The sequence below is a fragment of the Podarcis muralis genome, chromosome 11, assembly GCF_964188315.1.
Source record: "Podarcis muralis chromosome 11, rPodMur119.hap1.1, whole genome shotgun sequence".
Taxonomy (NCBI): Eukaryota; Metazoa; Chordata; class Lepidosauria; order Squamata; family Lacertidae; genus Podarcis; species Podarcis muralis.
In genome coordinates this window covers 49,750,005-49,768,347 of record NC_135665.1, presented here as the reverse complement: position 1 = coordinate 49,768,347, position 18,343 = coordinate 49,750,005, and the positions used below count along the sequence as shown (strand labels likewise).

General features: G+C 43.8%; 2 protein-coding genes across 2 annotated transcripts in view; one reads left to right on the top strand and one right to left on the bottom strand.

Moving 5' to 3' along the window:
• IL7R (interleukin 7 receptor) overlaps positions 1–3,313 on the top strand; it is a 28,077-nt gene extending 24,764 nt beyond the window's left edge. Inside the window, exon 8 of the mRNA XM_077936430.1 lies at positions 711–3,313. Coding sequence (XP_077792556.1) covers positions 711–1,199 — 489 coding nt within the window. The 3' untranslated portion in view covers positions 1,200–3,313. The remainder of the gene's footprint in view (positions 1–710) is intronic.
• CAPSL (calcyphosine like) lies at positions 3,311–15,664 on the bottom strand. The gene is made up of 5 exons (XM_077936431.1): positions 15,580–15,664; positions 10,480–10,616; positions 9,328–9,505; positions 6,777–6,986; positions 3,311–5,530 (listed from the first exon to the last, which is right to left on the bottom strand). Exons 2-5 carry the CDS (start codon positions 10,614–10,616, stop codon positions 5,429–5,431), a joined length of 627 nt encoding a protein of 208 aa, XP_077792557.1. The 5' UTR covers positions 15,580–15,664; the 3' UTR covers positions 3,311–5,428.
• Positions 15,665–18,343: the final 2,679 nt, after the last annotated feature.

The window sequence follows — 18,343 nt, the reverse complement described above, 5'->3', positions numbered from 1 at the left end:
TGAAAAACAGAGAGAGGAGCTGAGGGAAGACTGGGGGAGGGGGAGTTTCTTTTAGGGAGGAGGTTGGGTAAAATAGGGGAGGAAATGAGAATGACATGCTTTTGATAAATTGTTATGTTGAAATTCCATATATATATATATATATATATATATATATATATATATATATATATGATACCTATTAGGTCCATAAATTACCATATAGCATATATTCAACACAAAAAAACAGCGGCAATTTGTTGTTGACAAAGGACAGCTGGACATATAGGGGGCCCCATTACCTTCAGTAGCTTAGGGCCTCATCAAACCTAAATCCGGCCCTGCTGTCCATAGAGGCCTACTCATTCCATAGACTCAGAAGACAGAATGCTGAGGTGGTAGAATGACCTGCTCCTTCAAGTTAAAAATTCCCAACAAATTATAAATCTATACAGCAGTCAAAGCGCTTAGCTATACCGCCCCCTCTGTCATGAGATGTTAGTTTCCATTTGCACACAGTTTTGTTTTGCTTTCACATTTGGAAGTAGCCTTCTCCACCTGTAGTTTGAAGTCGTGCAGTCCATTCTTTCTCTTTTTCATATTAATTTTTATTAGATTTTTCAAAGGTTTTAACAATTTTACATCACAAAAAACTATAACAGTCACTTATATTTTTCTTTTTGACTTCCCACCCCTCCCCTTTCACACGGAATATCCCTGTATCCCGGTAGAATTCCGAAGTAAGCTTCTTCAGTCCCGAGAGTTTGGAACACGTCCCCATCCATAAGGTGGACAGCATTCGGGCCAAGTCAGAACGTTTGCTGCTTGCCTGGGATTTTGATGTTCCAGAAAAGATGGGGAAAGGACTGGAACAAAAGAACCTGGTTCATATCAACCATGGGTGGCTGAAACTGCCTCTGGCATATGAAGGAATGTGGCCGGCTGAGACTCTGGATAAGCATGTGGGCAGAAGACTCCTCGCTCCTGAGGATGACACATTAATCAATGCCAACCCATACGAGAAAGGTGGTGTTGACGACCAAGATGTCGGTAGTGATGCTCTCCTCAACCATGCCAGTTCTTCTACGCATCCCGCTGCTATCCTGCCTGAGTCTGATAACTGTCTTCAAGCTTACGCAGATGTAACAGTTCCAAATAAAGAAGAGGCCTATGTCACAATGGCGAGTTTTTTCGAAAACAAGGGGAATTTTCAAAACTAGCAGTTCTGGCACATGGCATGATTGGGCTCTCCAAGTATCATTTTTGGGCATTGACCAGATCAGTGAGAAGATTACACCAGCCTTGAAGTTAGCCACTAGCCTGGTAGCCATAGGTGACTCAGAATTCCATGCAGGCGAGTGCTCCCTGCATAGAAACCATCAGGGTTGCTCGAGGAAATAAGTCTTGTCCTCAGTGTCCAGCTTCTGTCAGCCATCAGCAAGCGACTTTTCACAGAATCATAGAATTGCAGAGTTGGAATTGTGAGGGTCATCGAATCCAACCCCCTGCAATGCAGGAATCCTGCCCGCAGCCATCCCTGGGTGGGCTAGAACCTTTTTCCAGGCTAGTAACTTTTGTGGACTTGTTTGCAAGGCTGAATTACATGACCTGGTTTTCCATGCTGGCATCTCTTGCCCTGCCCTGGCTCTGAAGTTTGCTGCTCAGCTTTTTAATTGACGTGGGTCAGGGACAGGTTCTGGTTTTCTCATCATTGTAGCAACACTGGGAAACTGCACCAGCAGAACCACCGCCTGCTTCAAAGCGAAAAAGGGATCTGAAAAACCTATATTTTAGGTGGGATCTGAAATACCTATATTTTAGCCTAGCCTCCAGTCTTAGGCAGCAGTGCTTTCAAATACCAGCTTCTGCAAACTGCAGGAGGGAAAAGTGTTCTTGTGCTCAGAACAGGATATTAGATTCAATGGGCCACAAGGCCTGATCCAGCAGGTCTTCTTGTGTTCTTATGTCTGCATTTAGATATTTCCCTAAGGTCAAGTTGCCTGTTGCTGTAAACACGAGTCACTGAAAATATTTCCTTCTGAGCAATGCAGTAAAAATGCTCTGGAAAGAACAGGTACTTACAAGAGTGCTTTGTCTGTTTTTTCAATGGAGACTTGCCAGAATAAGGGCTGCATTCTAAAATCATTGATGCGTACAAAACACTGGGATGTTTGCAGAGATTTCATTAAACCCAGACATCTTTGCACCTCCAGAATACTGGATTGCACCGCTTTGGAGTTTTTAGGACACCCATTGGCTGTATCCACCACCTCAATTGACTTTTGTGGAGAAACAGCCAAAATGTTGCACAAGAGCATGTTCGTCAAAATGGGCTTTCCGTGGGAGAGGCTGCCAATGATTTGTACACACTCGGGAGGGGGAAGGGGGTTAGCCTTGCTGCAAAAATCCAGTTCTCAAGTAATCCTGAAAAGAGTGGCTGACAATAGAAATATTTTGGATGTTTTAACAGCTCTGTTCCAAATCGGTCTGGCACATGTCATGCTGTTGAATTGTGTAGGGTTTTTTTAATTATTGCAAAGGTGGCTCCTGGTTGATCAACATAGCTTTGATAGATGGATATGCCCTTTATTAATTTGTCTAATCCTCTTAAGAACACAAGAACAGCCCTGATGGATTCGGCCATCTAGTTCATCATGTTGTTCTCATAGTGGCCAAACAGGTGCCTGCAAGCAGAGCCTAAGCACAACAGCTCTTAGTGTTTGGCATCGCAACTTCAGCAATGAATTCTGTGTATGAATTGTGTGTTGTGTGAATAACTCGTGGTTATATATGTTACTTCACTGGTGCATTTGATATGTACTGGTTAATACAGCTATCGATTCATTGCCTGCTACTGTAGCAACAGTTAAAACTTGAATTCTGTCATGAATTGCTGCTTAATTTCTCACAAGGCCATTCAAAGATTCTGACAGTGCAATCCAGTGTGTATCTGCTCAGCCACATTCCAATCATTTGCTGTTTACTGATGATATGTTTTTGCTGCTGAAGATTTATTGGGTTGGATATAAAGATTACTATGTGGTTTTTATTGCAGCATATGGATATTCTTTCTGACTTTATGGGCCAGATAGAAATGCCTGAAGGGGCACATTCAGCTTCTAATATATATGTGTGTGTTTGTGTGTATATATAAACATAAACATAAACACACAGACGCACCCGGACGTATACAGATATGCTAGAATTTGCTAGAATGTATATGTGCTCATCTTTCTACTGGTGAAAAAGGTCTCAGGTATTTTAAAATGTTCTACGTTCTTTTTTTATGTATGTTTGAAAATGAAAATGAAGTAAACTCTTGGCGTCAGTGTTACCCAGTGAATGCAGTTTTAATTCATATGCACTTGACATTACTAAGGAGTACCAGAAGTGGTTTTTCTCTCTTTCCTCCCTGCCTCACTGAAAGGCAATGAGTCATCCTACCAACAGCCCATTTAATTGTTTTGCTGACATATTGGACCATAAAAATCTGTATAAATCCAGGGACTTTGGAAGCAAGGGGGTCACATAGATTTCTGAGCCAAAGCAGATTCCATATGCAAAAGGAGAATTTGCAGGTAAAAACCAAAAGATGCACTCTGGCAAGGATTTCATCACTCGTCTTTTTTACTTCAGGTGCCCGTCTTCTTGGGGGAAACTAATTGTGGCTTCAGCAATCAGAGTGGGTTGCATTTCAACACAGGCTTTGCTTTAGCAGAAAGTACTTCTGCTTGCAAGGGACGCGGGTGGCACTGTGGGTTAAACCACAGAGCCTAGGACTTGCTGATCAGAAGGTCAGCGGTTCGAATCCCCGTGATGGGGGACCCTTTGTTCGGTCCCTGCTCCTGCCAACTTAACAGTTTGAAAGCACATCCAAGTGCAAGTAGATAAATAGGTACCACTGCGGTGGGAAGGTAAACGGTGTTTCCATGCACTGCTCTGGTTTGCCAGAAGTGGCTTAGTCATGCTAACCACATGACCCGGAAGCTGTACGCCGGCTCCTTCAGTCAGTAAAGCGAGATGAGCGCCGCAACCCCAGAGTCGGCCACGACTGGACCTAATGGTCAGGGGTCCCTTTACCTACTTCTGCTTGCACAAGTCGAAGCACCCCATTTTTACTGTTCTGCCCTCCACTCACCTACCACAAACCTGTGCATCAGTCCCCATGCTGACAAGTGGGTCCCCCACAATCCTCAGGAACAGCTTTTCAGTGGAGAGGGAAATTAAGTGGGTATGAGGGATCAACAAAATTCAGGTGCCCTGCCTTATTGATGCACAAAGTCAGGAGTGGGGAACCGCAAATGCAGCCCTACAGGCTTTTCTATCTGGCCCTCACATTCTCCCTGGGCCTCACACCCCTCTCCTCAGACCAGACCCTTCACTGACCTTGCTTCCAAGCCCAGGTGTTGTTGTTTTTTGCCTGGATGAAAATGTCCTCCAGCTCTGATAATGCCTCTTGTTTGTCTGACTAGAGCAGGGGTCAGCAACCTTTTTCAGCCGTGGGCCGGTCCACCGTCCCGCAGACCTTGTGGTGGGCCGGACTATATTTTGAAAAAAAATAACGAACGAATTCCTGTGCCCCACAAATAACCCAGAGATGCATTTTAAATAAAAGCACACATTCTACTCATGTAAAAACACACTGATTCCCAGACCATCCGCGGGCCGGATTGAGAAGGTGAATGGGCCACATCCGGCCCCCGGGCCTTAGGTTGCCTACCCCTGGACTAGAGGATATAGAGGGTTGTGTGAGTGTGTGTGCAGACTCTAGCCTGCTGCATACAAAGGTAACTTCTTCCCTTGTTGCTCCACCCACTTTTGCCTCTGGCTCCACCCACCGCTGCCATGTGGCCCCCCTGGAAGGTTGGCCAGAAGGGAGTGTGGCCCTGGGGAGTGTGAAAAGCTTCCTCGCCCCTGCGCTAAGGCAAAACCATCATTGGTTGCAACCCAGCATTCCCAACCTTGTGTTTGCTGAATAATGTACAGGGAGGAATTTCAGGTGTGATGCTTCCCCATCCACCCCTTTTCTTCCTGCAACCCCTCCCCAGATATTGTTTCTCCCTCTTATTACTGATCTGAGGGAGTAGTAATGAGGCTAGGAAACTGGGGGCAGGTAAAGGAGTTGAGGAAAAGCAGCAGGTGGAGGAAGGGCTTGTCATCCCCGATTCAAGCAGTACTTCTGTCCTCCTTTCCCCTGTTCACATTTGTTACATTAGGAATCCCTGTTTGCTGAAACGAAAAGCACAGTTCCTCAGTGAGATCGGTCTTCCCAAAATAATAGGCGCGGTGATAATTTTGGATATTGCTTCTTCTAATTCACTCCTAGGAATGGTGCAGCTGGTTACTGCTCTGAATACAGCAGCGCTGTCCTGTATATGATGAGGCTTAGGAGATGTTTACAATGACAACAGCAGCAGCAGCAGCAGCACTTTGCATTACAATAACAAAATCAGATTTTCCAAGCGTTCTTCATCATCACAATGAAGTAGACATCTGTGTCTATTGAAGCGCTGACACCTGCGTAATAGTTCATAAATTCTTCTGGTGTAACCTAAAGTAGAGGAATTGTAAAGGGGGGGAAATTAATATCTTCATTTGTCTCACCTGGAGCATGTTACCACAAGAAATCAAGAAGGAAATTGCTCCACATGGAATATGTATTGCTGCCTTTCCCTCCAGGTGTTTTGGACTACACCTCCCATCATCCCTCACCACTGAGTCCTGCTGTCTGGAGCCAATGGAGGTTGTAGTCCAACTACATCTAGAAGGCATCCGGTTTTCAGAAGGAACCTTATGAGAAAGGGGGAAAGGTGGAGTCCATGACAGCAGAAAATAAAAAGCTGAACATGAGATGGGAATTCCCATTATGGAGTCCTTCTTTCCCTTTCCCTACAGCAAAGAACACATTATGAGGGTCATCCAGCTGTTATTTGCAATGGAAGGCCTTGTTAGTAAAAGGCACATAGAGCGATCAGTGCGTTGATCCTCCTCAGAGTCCCAGGGCACTGGAACATAGAAAACAGTTGTTGAAGGATAATGGTAAAAAAAAGTGGGATGTAAAAGCCATAGGAATTTTGCATGTTAAGGCATACAAACACAAAGGTTGTCTCCTCCACTCCTGCTCACTGGTCAAACCCCCATGGAGTTCACATATCCCGTTCCCCACCCATCCAACTAATGTTTATGAAAGAGCAAGGGCATAAGAAGAGCTTGCTGGATCAGACCCACCTAGTCCAGCATCCTGTTCTCACGGTGGCCAGCCAGGTGCCTGTGAGAAACCTGCACGCAGGACCAGGAAGCCATAGCTTCCTCCTGTGGTTTCCAGCAACTGGAATTCAGAAGCCAGTCTGCATCCATCTGCAACATGGCTAGTAAAGGTAAAGGTAAAGGGACCCCTGGCCATTAGGCCCAGTCGTGACCGACTCTGGGGTTGCGGCGCTCATCTTGCTTTATTGGCTGAGGGAGCCGGCATAGAGGGGTCATGTGCCAGCATGACTAAGCCGCTTCTGGCAAACCAGAGCAGTGCACGGAAACGCCGTTTACCTTCTTGCCGGAGCAGTACCTATTTATCTACTTGCACGTTGACGTGCTTTCGAACTGCTAGGTTGGCAGGAGCAGGGACCGAGCAACGGGAGCTCACCCCGTCGCGGGGATTCGAATCGCCGACCTTCTGATCAGCAAGCCTAATTTTCTGCACTGTGTGTAATTATTGTGCCAATTGTCTTGTTTTTTTAAAGCAAAACCCTTAAACGTTACAAAGGCGCCACCTTCCTGTCAACCTGCAATATTTCACTTGCCTGTCCGTCTTTATCATAAGGCGAATCGAAGTTATCCAGAAACAGCCTGAAAACTTGCTCTTCAGACCATTCCCCGTTCTGGTACTTGGGGTGGTGTTTTGCATTGTAGACTCCTCGTAAATCTTCAATGGTGACAATCCCATCCCCGGTCTTGTCTAGCTTTCGAAAGGCTTGCATGATGACTTCTTTTCTTGTGTTAGACATGGGAGGCTTTAAAACGACACCAACACCAACAAATGAACATAGTAAAGTCATTGGATCATCACCCATGTCCAGCAGGGTCTTTGTACCTCCCAACACTATTACTGTAATAAAAATATCGGCAGATCGGCTGCGTCTCCTTTAATGTGTTCATAGGGCTTTGGGTCACCAAAAGGAAGGTTGCAGGACCCATTTGATCATACAGGACTCATATCCTGCTTTATAGACCTGGGATAAATGATAGAAAGGATAGGAGTGTGATTCACTGTGTCCATACAATCAGAGGGGTTGCCATCTGCAGGAAAAGCAGCATAGCCGTGTGGTGCCTCACTGACTAATATATTTATTAAGGCATAATCATTTGTGATCAGGGTTTTAAATTGTATGGAGAGGCTTCATGAGTACAGGGCATTCAGAGGTTTGCCCTCCAACTTGTGGAGGGTGTCAGCAACAGGGCTGGAGCTCAGCACTCTCAGCCCCACTTCCCCCCACACAATACTGTTCACAAGGGGGGGAATATATGACCAGAAGGAAGCTAGTTTACATACAGTTAGATGGGCAGGCATAAAATCCTGTGCACATGACAACCAAGCAGTGTTTGAGGCAGAGCTAACAAAACGAACCCCAGCCCTTCATGTATGGGCATTTACATAGGGCATGATGGAATGCATACAGCCATGTGAAAGGAACTTAAAATGGATTTCAAAGGATTGGTTAATATACTAAGGCTACTAGCCTACCTACACTTACTAGTGATCAAGGCCAATGAACATACTGGGACCTGCTCCAGAGTGAATATGGGCTGCATTATATTTTCATATAACTTACTTTCGGCTTTCATGACTGTTTCATTTCACCATGATGGAGCTTTTTATGAATCACCATCCACAAAAGGAAATGGTACATTGCAGGTGTGTTTTCAAAATAGAATTCATAAGCTTTTATAGTACCATATTGGCCTGAATATAAGCCTCACTTTCCCCCCCAAATTCCGACTGTGAAAAGTTAAAGTGTGGCTTATATTTGCAACCTTACGGTATGCAGCCAGGAGCATGGCAAAGGAGCACCCGCCCCGTGCGTAGTATCCCGTCTTCTCCCAAGACCAGGAAGGGAGAGAGCGAGCAAGGGGAAAGGCCGCCGGCAACGCAGCGCAGCCCCCCTCCCCGCCCCCAGTATGCAGCCAGGAGCAGCGAGGAAGGGAGCAGCTTATATTTGAGTATTTTTTCTTTTTTTCTTTTCCCTCCTCCAATTTTAAAGGTGCGGTTTATATTCGGATGCGGCTTATATTCGGGCCAATACCGTAGCTATTGCCTGGCTCACATGCAATGGGAAGCCATTGTCATAGCTGTCAAGTGTCCCTTATTTGAAGGGACAGTCCCTTATTTCAGCGCCATGTCCCGCTACTGTCCCTTATTGATGGATGTCCCTTAAATGTCCCTTAAATGATGTCCCTTAAATTTCAAAGGAAGCAGCTCCTCTCCCTCCCGCCCTGCTGGCCAGGGAGGAAGGAGGCTCCAACTGTGTTGCTTGGCTGTGTTGCTCACCCAATAAGAAGTCTAAGAACAACTGGGGGGTGGAGCTTGCATGCCTTGTGTGTGGCTAGTTAATGCAAGCTGAGGGGTTCTTTTGAATGCTGGACGCCATTTTCTTGCACGTGCTGCTGCAAACTTTGCAGTGCAAAGCCAGGCCGGGGAGCCATCTTAAGTTGAGGCTGCATAGGCCTTGTGGTGCATGTGATTCAGATTCTATTCTGTTGAACCTCTGGTTGGACAGTGTTCTCGAAGCTACCAGCATGAGTTTGACCAGACTGCAGGAGGACAGGAAGACTGGAGTGCCTGGAACAGGTGAGGCTGCAGGTCCCCTATTTTGGCTGCTGGTCCCTTATTTTCAAGGCTGCTGGTCCCTTATTTTCAAATCTGTAAGTTGACAGCTATGGCCATTGTTAACATTAACCAAAGTTTATAAACCAACAACAAACCATGGCCTATGTGTGCGGTTTGTTTGTGACTAATAAACCATGGTTAAGCTGCTGAACAGAGTCCAAGTGATCACAGTAAGCCCTTATTTATTAAACAATGGTTAAATTATATTTTTGTTACACTTAAGACCAGTGCTTTTCTTCTAAAAAAATATGTTTAGAGGTACTCTCATTTTCCTACTCATATTTAAATACTGCCCCTCAAAGAGGCCAAACTTAGATTCACAAAATGTTTAGGAGTATGAGTGCCCCTGCGTCCCCCCAGGAAAAAAGCACTGCTTAAAAGCCTTTTACACTAAAGTTACCATTCTATATTTCTATGACACAGAAAGCATTTCTGTTTTTTTTTAAAATAAAATAAAAGAGCCTTACCCTTAATGTTATGAGAAATTCGTCAAAGTCTATTGTTCCACTCCCATCTTTATCAAAGATCTTGAAGATCTTTTCAGCTTCGTCTTTGTCAATCATCACAGCGTAATCATTGAGGCCTTTCAAGAACTCTTTGAAATCGATAGTCCTGCTGTTGTCATCATCCATGATTCGAAAGACCCTGAAGAAAAGAAGGGCCACTTTGAAGAAAAGAGTAATAAAATAAAAGAGGATGGAAGAGGAATAGAGAGCAGGCGCTGATATCAAGAAGTTAGGACACAGGCATTCAAGAGAAAAGAAACAACACAATCCTTTTTCATCCAATAGGTCAGCTCATTCAGCTCTTATGTAAAATAAATAAATGTGTAGCATTCATTTGAACTGTTTCCATTCCATCCTCCCTCTCTCTTTCTCCTTTTGTGTCATGCCTTTTAGATTACAAAAGACCTGTCTTGTTCTAACGGTATATAAGTCGTTCACGGAGCCCTATCGGCCAAAGACTAGCATACCAATAAGTAAATCTGGACTCTGTTTTCAGATATTGCAAATGAAATGTGCAGCTTCAAGTCCTATAGACCCCAAAATCGTTAATAGTTAATGTTATTTCTAAGGTTCAAGGCAGTTGCTTGAGTTTGCTACAGAAAAAACCCCCTACTTTCATTGCTTTAACTCATCATCAGTACTGCTGTGCTGTTATTGACAATCATGCATTTTATGCTTCCTTTTGCAAGCTACAGTTGAATAGTTTTGCCCTAAGTGATGTTGTTTGGGGCCTATGACTTTCCTTCCTTCATTCCTCATTTCCAAGCCCTTTCACCATTGCCTTCAGCCCATTCCTGCAATGCAGGGGGGTTGGACTAGATAACTCACTATGTCCCTTCCAACTCTGCAGTTATATTTAACATTACGTGAGTTCATGAGCTGTGAAGTGAATTCAGGTGTAATGAGGCCCCTACAGCCTTTAACTGGTTCTGGTAAGTATTTTCTCTTTCTTGACAGTTTGGCTGCCTCATAACGTCAGTGCCTGAGGGCTTCTTGAAACAGAACACAGAAATCCAAATGTCTATTAAGCAAGGCCAGCTGTGCTTCAGTAATCTCCTGGCCTACAGAAGAATGTGGGCTGGTTTAATAATTTACCTCATGAACTCATTTTACCTGGCGAGGCCTTTGATGCCAGCAGAGCCCCTTGCTAGGCACTGAAGGCGAAGTCTCTCGATTGGATCTGTAGTTTTGGCAAGGTCTTTTTTGGCTCGGATTGCCATCTCCCGGTCGTGTCTCGCTGTGCCGGGCATCTAGGAGAGAAAAAAATGGCCAAAATGTTGGCAATCCTACTCGTAAGAAGGAGCTTCATTTACTAGAGTGAAGATGTTCTGTTTCTATGTCCACAAACTTACATAAAAAGTGCATATACATATCTGAGTCTGGTTGCAAAGGCTTTTGCAAGGGGAGTTTTAAAAATAAAACAGAATGGATGAATGTAAAAATGCAATGGATGAATTCTGAGGTGCAATGTGTGAGTCAGTCAACTGAAGAAAAGGATTCAGTCACAATATTCGGCCACTTTTCCATAATGTATACGTTTTGTAGAATTTTATGTGCGTAGTTTGTCAGGCTTGGAGGGCAGCTTCCTCAAACCTGGCCATGTCTCTCCAGTACAGTGGTACCTCGGGTTACATTTGCTTCAGGTTACATACGCTTCAGGTTACAGACTCTGCTAACCCAGAAATATTATCTCGGGTTAAGAACTTTGCTTCAGGATGAGAACAGAAATCGTGCTCCAGCAGCGGGAGGCCCCATTAGCTAAAGTGGTGATTCAGGTTAAGAACAGTTTCAGGTTAAGAACGGACCTCCAGAACAAATTAAGTACTTAACCCGAGGTACCACTGTACAGCAATGGAGGTTCAGTGAATAGTAATTTACAAAGTATACAACCAGAGCTTCCGAATGTTTGCTTGAAAACGACTCTTATATTTCACTGAAGCTTACTACCAAATCTGTGCATTATGTTGCAGCCTAAATGATTTAGCATCTCTTCACTTGGGAAATCTCTCATTGGCAGAGGACGGATCTGGCATAGATCTTTTCCCATCCATCACCAAGATTCCCTTCTGCTAAATAATCCAGAATATAAATCTATGTGTGTGTTGGAGTGAAAAGAAAAGGAGGATTTCTTCAAGGTGTGTATGTACAACTCAAGAATGTTTGCAAAATATGCAAAATATGTTCTGCTGTTATATCTAGGTAGCAGTGAAATCTAGATTTCTTTTTTCCCCAAAACAGCCAATTAATGAATTCTCAGAAATGGTTTTGCAAGCCTCTGATAGTATCAGTCCAAAAGGTCATTGTGCTAAACTGGAATTTCAACCTTCCCTTAAGAAGAAATACAAAGATCTACTAAGAACATAGTACAAACATATTAGGTTTTGAATGATGCACACATTTTTTCCTCAGTGTAGCAACACATCTTAGACTTGGAAACCCAAAAAGGTGCTGTAAGTGGTATTTAAAAGGGGGAAATCTCCAAAATGTTAATTAATAATATATACATATAATTTATAAGTTAAGATAGTTTCCCCCCAAAATAGAAATGGATTGGACTGGCAGCTGAACCTTACTTCAACACTGATGATGGAGCAGCATCCTCCACAAAACCTCAGGCAGTAGGCCAAACAAGGGGTGCCAGGGCAAACCATTTGGGTTCAGAAAGGGGGGTTTTCTACCCTGACTCAAAACAAAATATAATATTGTTTTTTCCCCTTTCATGTGGAATTTCTGTGTTCCACAGACTCTTTTCACAGCACATTTAAAAACATCTTTCTTTTTTTACTATGTCCCTAGTCCATGTCAACTTCATTGTCAGCATACTCTCTAAGATTGTCAAATAATATTATAATAATTTATTACTTATACCCTGACCATCTGGCTGGGCCTCGGTCACTCTGGGCAGCTTCCAACAGAATATTGAAAACACAATAAAAAATCAAACATTAAAAACTTCCCATAACAGGGCTGCCTTCAGATGTCTTCTAAAAGTCAGATAGTTGTTTATTTCCTTGACATCTGGTGGGAGGGGGCACCACTACCAAGAAGGCCCTCTGCCTGGTTCTCCCTCATATATTTCTCTTTGCTTAATTTCTCCTTGCCCCAATCTTTTTCATATTGTGGAAGTTTCATTTATCGTTTGTCTCTTGTATATTTTAAAAAATATTTATATTGTTCCTTTTTCTTTATACGTTTCTTGCACAAGACTTTTCTGACAAAAAGTTTAATGTTTAAAAAGAAAATATCATACTTTTCTGTGTATAAGACTAGGTTTTTTTACTTTAAAATAAGGTTAAAAATCTGGGGGTGTCTTATACACGGATAGTGTATATGCCCATTTTCTAAATTTGGGGGCCCCAAAAGTAGGAGGTGTCTTATATATGCGTGCGTCTTATACACCGAAAAATACAGTAGTTTCCAAGGGGATTGTGAATATAATCCTGTGGCAATTTTTAAAAGAAAAGAAAAAATTTGAAAGCACTTCCGCACCTAAGAAACTTAACAGCAACCCCATCCTTTTTTGCTGGGGTCGGGGGTTGACTTGGGCAGAGGTGTTCCTTTGCTGAGCTTGGCTGGCCTCCACTTGCAGATTGAGGACAGGATCATTCCACTGGTGCTAAGATCCTGCTTCCATCCACTGAAGTTGCGGGTGGATAGAAGCCAGCCAGTGGAAAGCCCTGAAATGGGATGTTTGGGGGCAGGGGTGAGAGCGGCTGAGCTGCCCCAGGATCCATTGGATCTCTAGCAGGCCCCACTGCCATCACAAGACAGCATCAGGCCTGAACTGGGTTCAATCACTATGCCAGCTTCAGATTGGTGCAGCAACCTGCCTGACCAGCTTCCACCACTACATTAACCCACGCCAAGTCAGGATTGCACCCTAAGAAAGAAACATAGGAAGTAGTCTTATTCCGAGGCAGGCCTTCGGTCCATCTGGCCCAAGATTGGCTACTCTGGCCGTCGCTCTTCAAGTGAAGATGCCAAGGACTGAACAGGGGAACTTTTGCATGCAATGCGTGTGCCCTGTCACTGAACCTCCTCTATAACAATTTGTTGTTAGTCTTTCTGGTGTCACGGTGTCTTTGTTGACTCTGTCTATACATGTCTATTCAAAAGGAGTTATGTGGGACTTACTCCCACATGCATGTACATATAGGACTGCAGCTTCAATGGCCACGAAAGGCTATTAAATTTCTTCAAATGGAAACATTCAAAAGCTGCGTGAGAGAGGCTTGGTGTTGCTTCTCTTATAAAGGTTTTGTTTCCTAGTCAATTGAGAATTTATTAAAGAGCATGGCCACCTATGAAGTCACTTCAAATAAAATAAAACTACTTATGGCCTTCAGGTTATGATACTTCTGTTTTTAGAATGTGCATAGCTTTGAACACTGATGGATTTGCAGGAAATGTAGTATATAAATTAATTGATTAGGACTACAGCTGGAATAGGAACGCGGGTGGCACTGTGGGTTAAACCACTGAGCCTAGGGTTTGACGATCGGAAGGTCGGCGGTTCGAATCTCCTCAATGGGGTGAGCTCCCGTTGCTCGGTCCCTGCTCCTGCCAACCTAGCCGTTCGAAAGCACGTCAAAGTGCAAGTAGATAAATAGGTACCGCTCCGGAGGGAAGGTAAACGGCGTTTCCGTGTGCTGCTCTGGTTCACCAGAAGCGGCTTAGTCATGCTGGCCACATGACCTGGAAGCTGTACGCCAGCTCCCTCGGCCAGTAAAGCAAGATGAGTGCCGTAACCCCAGAGTCAGCCACAACTGGACCTAATGGTCAGGGGTCCCTTTACCTTACAACTGGAATAACATGGCCTCCAAGTATACGTAAGTCAGCCATTCCTGCTTTATGTTTTGGCTCAGATGCACTAAAAAAAAAAAAGTTCTAGAAAGTAGATCCTCACATGAGCCATCTCACTTAATATGGCACCATTGTGCATGCCTTCACTTCTGATGTTTGTCCTCAACATCTGTTATCCATAGAGGCGCTGCCATTGAACATGGATGTTCCATTTAGTCCTCATAGCTAATAAAGGGGTAGCACAGACCCTCTGTTTATCCATTCTTTAAAGCCATCTAAAGTTAGTAGGCATCAGCATATCTTGTGGCAGTGAATTCCGTAAGTGAATCAAAGTTGAGAAATACAGGAGCTGCCTCAAAGAGGCACCAGCTCTTAGTTCTTTGCTGCTTGATACCATCAGTCAGCATCTTGGGAACTGATGACGTGCTATAAATAAGTGAGTCTTATCTCAGTGATTTGGGAACAGTGCATTAATAACCCAGTTATGATCTAATGAAAAGAACCAGATTCACCGTCCTATGCACCAGCTTCTTAAATACTTATATAACAGCCGAAATCACACAGATGGCTATTGCCAGAAAGCTATTGCCAGAAAGCAGGAAGCTGCTGGCCTTGGCTGCAGCCATTTTTATTGTTCCAACACAGCCTCTCTTTTTGCACTGGCATGGTGAAAATCCCGAGTCGTGACCAATCTCTTCCAAACACCTTTCTGCATAGTGCTGCACAACCCCTGGACTCAACAGCCCTTTGAACGTCAAGTCTGATTTAGACAGATGGTCGATCAGGATGAACAGCTGCCTTTGCTTTGTCCCCCGACAGTAAGTCTGGTCTTAAATGAGGAAGCAGAAATGGGCAAGGTGGAAAACGTCTTTCTTTACACAAAATAATCCTGTGTACTTTCTTGTGCATTGATTTCCAAAAGCATGCCATAAATCTCCCTCTGACTACATGGTCATATTTACTTACTGCTAATTCGACAGACAGCCTGTTTGTTGCATTTTTTTGTGTTTTGTCTATTGTATTTTTAATCTGGTGTTCACTGCTTTGCAGGCCTTTGGGCCCAAAAGCAGAATACCAATGAAGTTTAATAGTAATTTATGGTTTAAAAAGTAGAGAGAAGCACACTCACAAACTCCAAAGGCAACATGAGGAGGTTCCATTCAAACCCAGCTTGGTTTCCTCCCCTAGCGCTAGAGCCAGATCGGTTCTTCAATTTTGTTCACAGAGCTTATTCTGTAAATATAAACAGCTTCCTGGCCCCAGAAGCATACCGTACTATATGCACCAACTTTTAAAATTTGCAGTATCTTTAAAAAGTAAAGAGCACAGGAAAGCTGGACTATATCAACCTAAATTAAAGGATACTCTTCCTGAGCCAATCAATAAAGGAATGAAGAAAAAACCATTTACCTTTAATTTGTTACCTGTTGCTCCTAACCTGAAACTACAGACGCTCCCTTGTACAGTTTGGGGAAAGTGGGCCTGTCTCTTCCTAGCATCTCTTCCCGCCCCTGGTCTACACCTCCCCCTTCTGATTGGACAGACTGTGGTAATTAATGCAGAACCATGGAGAGCACCGAAGGGTGACTGGAAGACGGGAGTGTCCGTCCATCTCAGATTACTTGTTTACATAGTGCTACCCTGCCTAGAGTTTATCACCTTGTTTCCACGGAGACATGGCTTGCTGTGAAAGGCCTAGCGCAACCTGCCAGGGATTTCATTGTTCCTGTGGTTTGCGATGCTCCTCCCAGCCTTCTGCCTTCACTTTGGCTTTGCTATATTCAGGAAGAAAACGCTTTCTCTGAAACACAGGGGCAAAGCAGCAGAACAGAAGCCCTCGTGTGCTTTTTGCAAGAAATGTAGTATTGTGCTCAGGCACAGAGAGAGCTGGAGAGGTTTAAATGATCTATCCACTGCAATCAGACTGAGCAATTGTACAGAAGTACAGAAACTTAACACTGCTCCTTAGCACATTCCATATCTTACGTGGAAGTGCTTTCTTTCCCATGGGATGTCTGTCAGTAGCGAATGTGTACAAGTCCAAATTTAGTGCAATAGAGCAAAACAGAACAGTTTCAGCAATGTAAAAAATGCATTGAAAGCAAGCTTCTTAAATGATATACAGTCGTACTTTGGTTTTCTTTTCTTTTTTTTAAAGAAATTTTATTAGGTTTTCAAAAGTTATAGAAATCATAAAGACAAACATAGAAAAAACAAACAAACAAAAAAAATACAAAAGAAAGAACAAGTATAAGTTCGTTTCCTTTTTTTTTCTTAACCTTACTTCCCCGACCTCCTCGTACCTTCCCTTACTGTATTCCAATTTCTATTAATATATTCAGCAAATCCTCTCCTTTAGCTTTGTTTAAATCTTCACATTTCTTTCCTTTTTCTTAATCATTACAGCTAGCAACCACTTAATTTCAAAGTCAACATCGTTTCAACATTCATTAATTTTACAGTATTTCTTAAGGTATTCTTTAAATTTCTTCCAATCTTCTCTCGCCGTCTCTCTTCCCTGATCTCGAATTCTGTCAGTCATTTCTGCCAGCGCCATATAGTCTATTACTTTCATCTGCCATTCTTCCAGGGTGGGTAAATCTTGTGTCTTCCAATACTTTGCAATAAGTATTCTAGCTGCTGTTGTTGCATACATAAAAAATGTCCTGTCCTTCTTTGGCACCAATTGGCCGACCATGCCCAGGAGAAAGGCCTCTGGTTTCTTCCGAAAGGTATACTTAAATACCTTTTTCAATTCATTATATATCATATCCCAGAAAGCCTTAATCTTTGGGCACGTCCACCAAAGGTGAAAGAATGTACCTTCAGTCTCCTTACATTTCCAACATTTGTTATCGGGCCGTACTTTGGTTTTCGGACAGCTTAGTTCTTGAAAGTTTTGGCTCCTGAACACCGCAAACCCAGAAGTGACTGTTCCGGTTTGCGAACTATTTTTGGAAGCCGAACGTCTGACGGGGCTTCCGATTGGCTGCAGGAGCTTTGGTTTCCGAATGTTTTGGAAGTCGAATGGACTTCCAGAATGGATTCCATTCGACTTCCAAGGTACGACTGTATTTGGCTGGTACCAGTATGGCAAAGGGAATACTACAGATTCTTAAGAATTTACTGAGCTTGAAACATTGACAACTGCCAGAATACTCCTGGGAAGCAATAGGTGCAAGAACAGAGAGGAAGAAAGGGTATTTAAAAATTTCAGTGTTAAGAGGTGGATATAGGTACTCTGGGACGCAGGTGGCGCTGTGGTCTAAACCACAGAGCCAAGGGCTTGATGATCAGAAGCTCGGCGGTTCGAATCCCTGCAATGGGGTGAGCTCTTGTTGTTCAGTCCCAGCTCCTGCCCACCTAGCAGTTTGAAAGCATGTTAAGGTGCAAGTAAATAAATAGGTACCGCTCCGGCGGGAAGGTAAACAGCGTTTCCGTGCACTGCTCTGGTTCACCAGAAGCGGCTTAGTCATGTTGGCCACATGACCCGGAAGCTGTCTGCGGACAAACGCTGGCTCCCTCGGCCTATAGAGCAAGATGAGCACACAACCCCAGAGTTGGCCACGACTGGACCTAACGGTCAGGGGTACCTTTACCTTTACCTATAGGTAAAGAGCCTTCAGGTCAATGGCCGATTTGTCTAGTGTCCTGGTCCCACAGTGGCTGACCAGATGCCCATGCAAACAGGATTCAAGCCCAAGAGCAATCTCCCCTCCTGTAGTTTCAAGCAACTGGTATTCAGAAGTATTGCTCCCTCCAGCTGTAAACACAGAACACAACCATTATGGCTATTGATAGCCACTGACAGCCCTCTCCTCCATGAATTTGTCTAATCCTATTTTAAAGCCACCCAAATTGGTGGCCATCACTGCCACATGTGGGAGCAAGTTCTGTCGTTTGCACTGTGTGAAGGACTTCCTTTTCTTTGCCCTGAATCTTTCATGCCCATGATTTCTAGTGTTATGAGGGAGAAAAACTTTTCTCTATCCGTGGTCTCCACACCATGCATAATTTTAAGTTTCAGTGGAATTCTGGAAAGCTTTTAGGTAACAAATGACTAATAAGATGTAATAGGTAAAGGTAAAGGGAACCCTGAGCATTAGGTCCAGTCGTGGCCGACTCTGGGGTTGCGGTGCTCATCTCGCTTTATTGGCCGAGGGAGCCGGCGTAC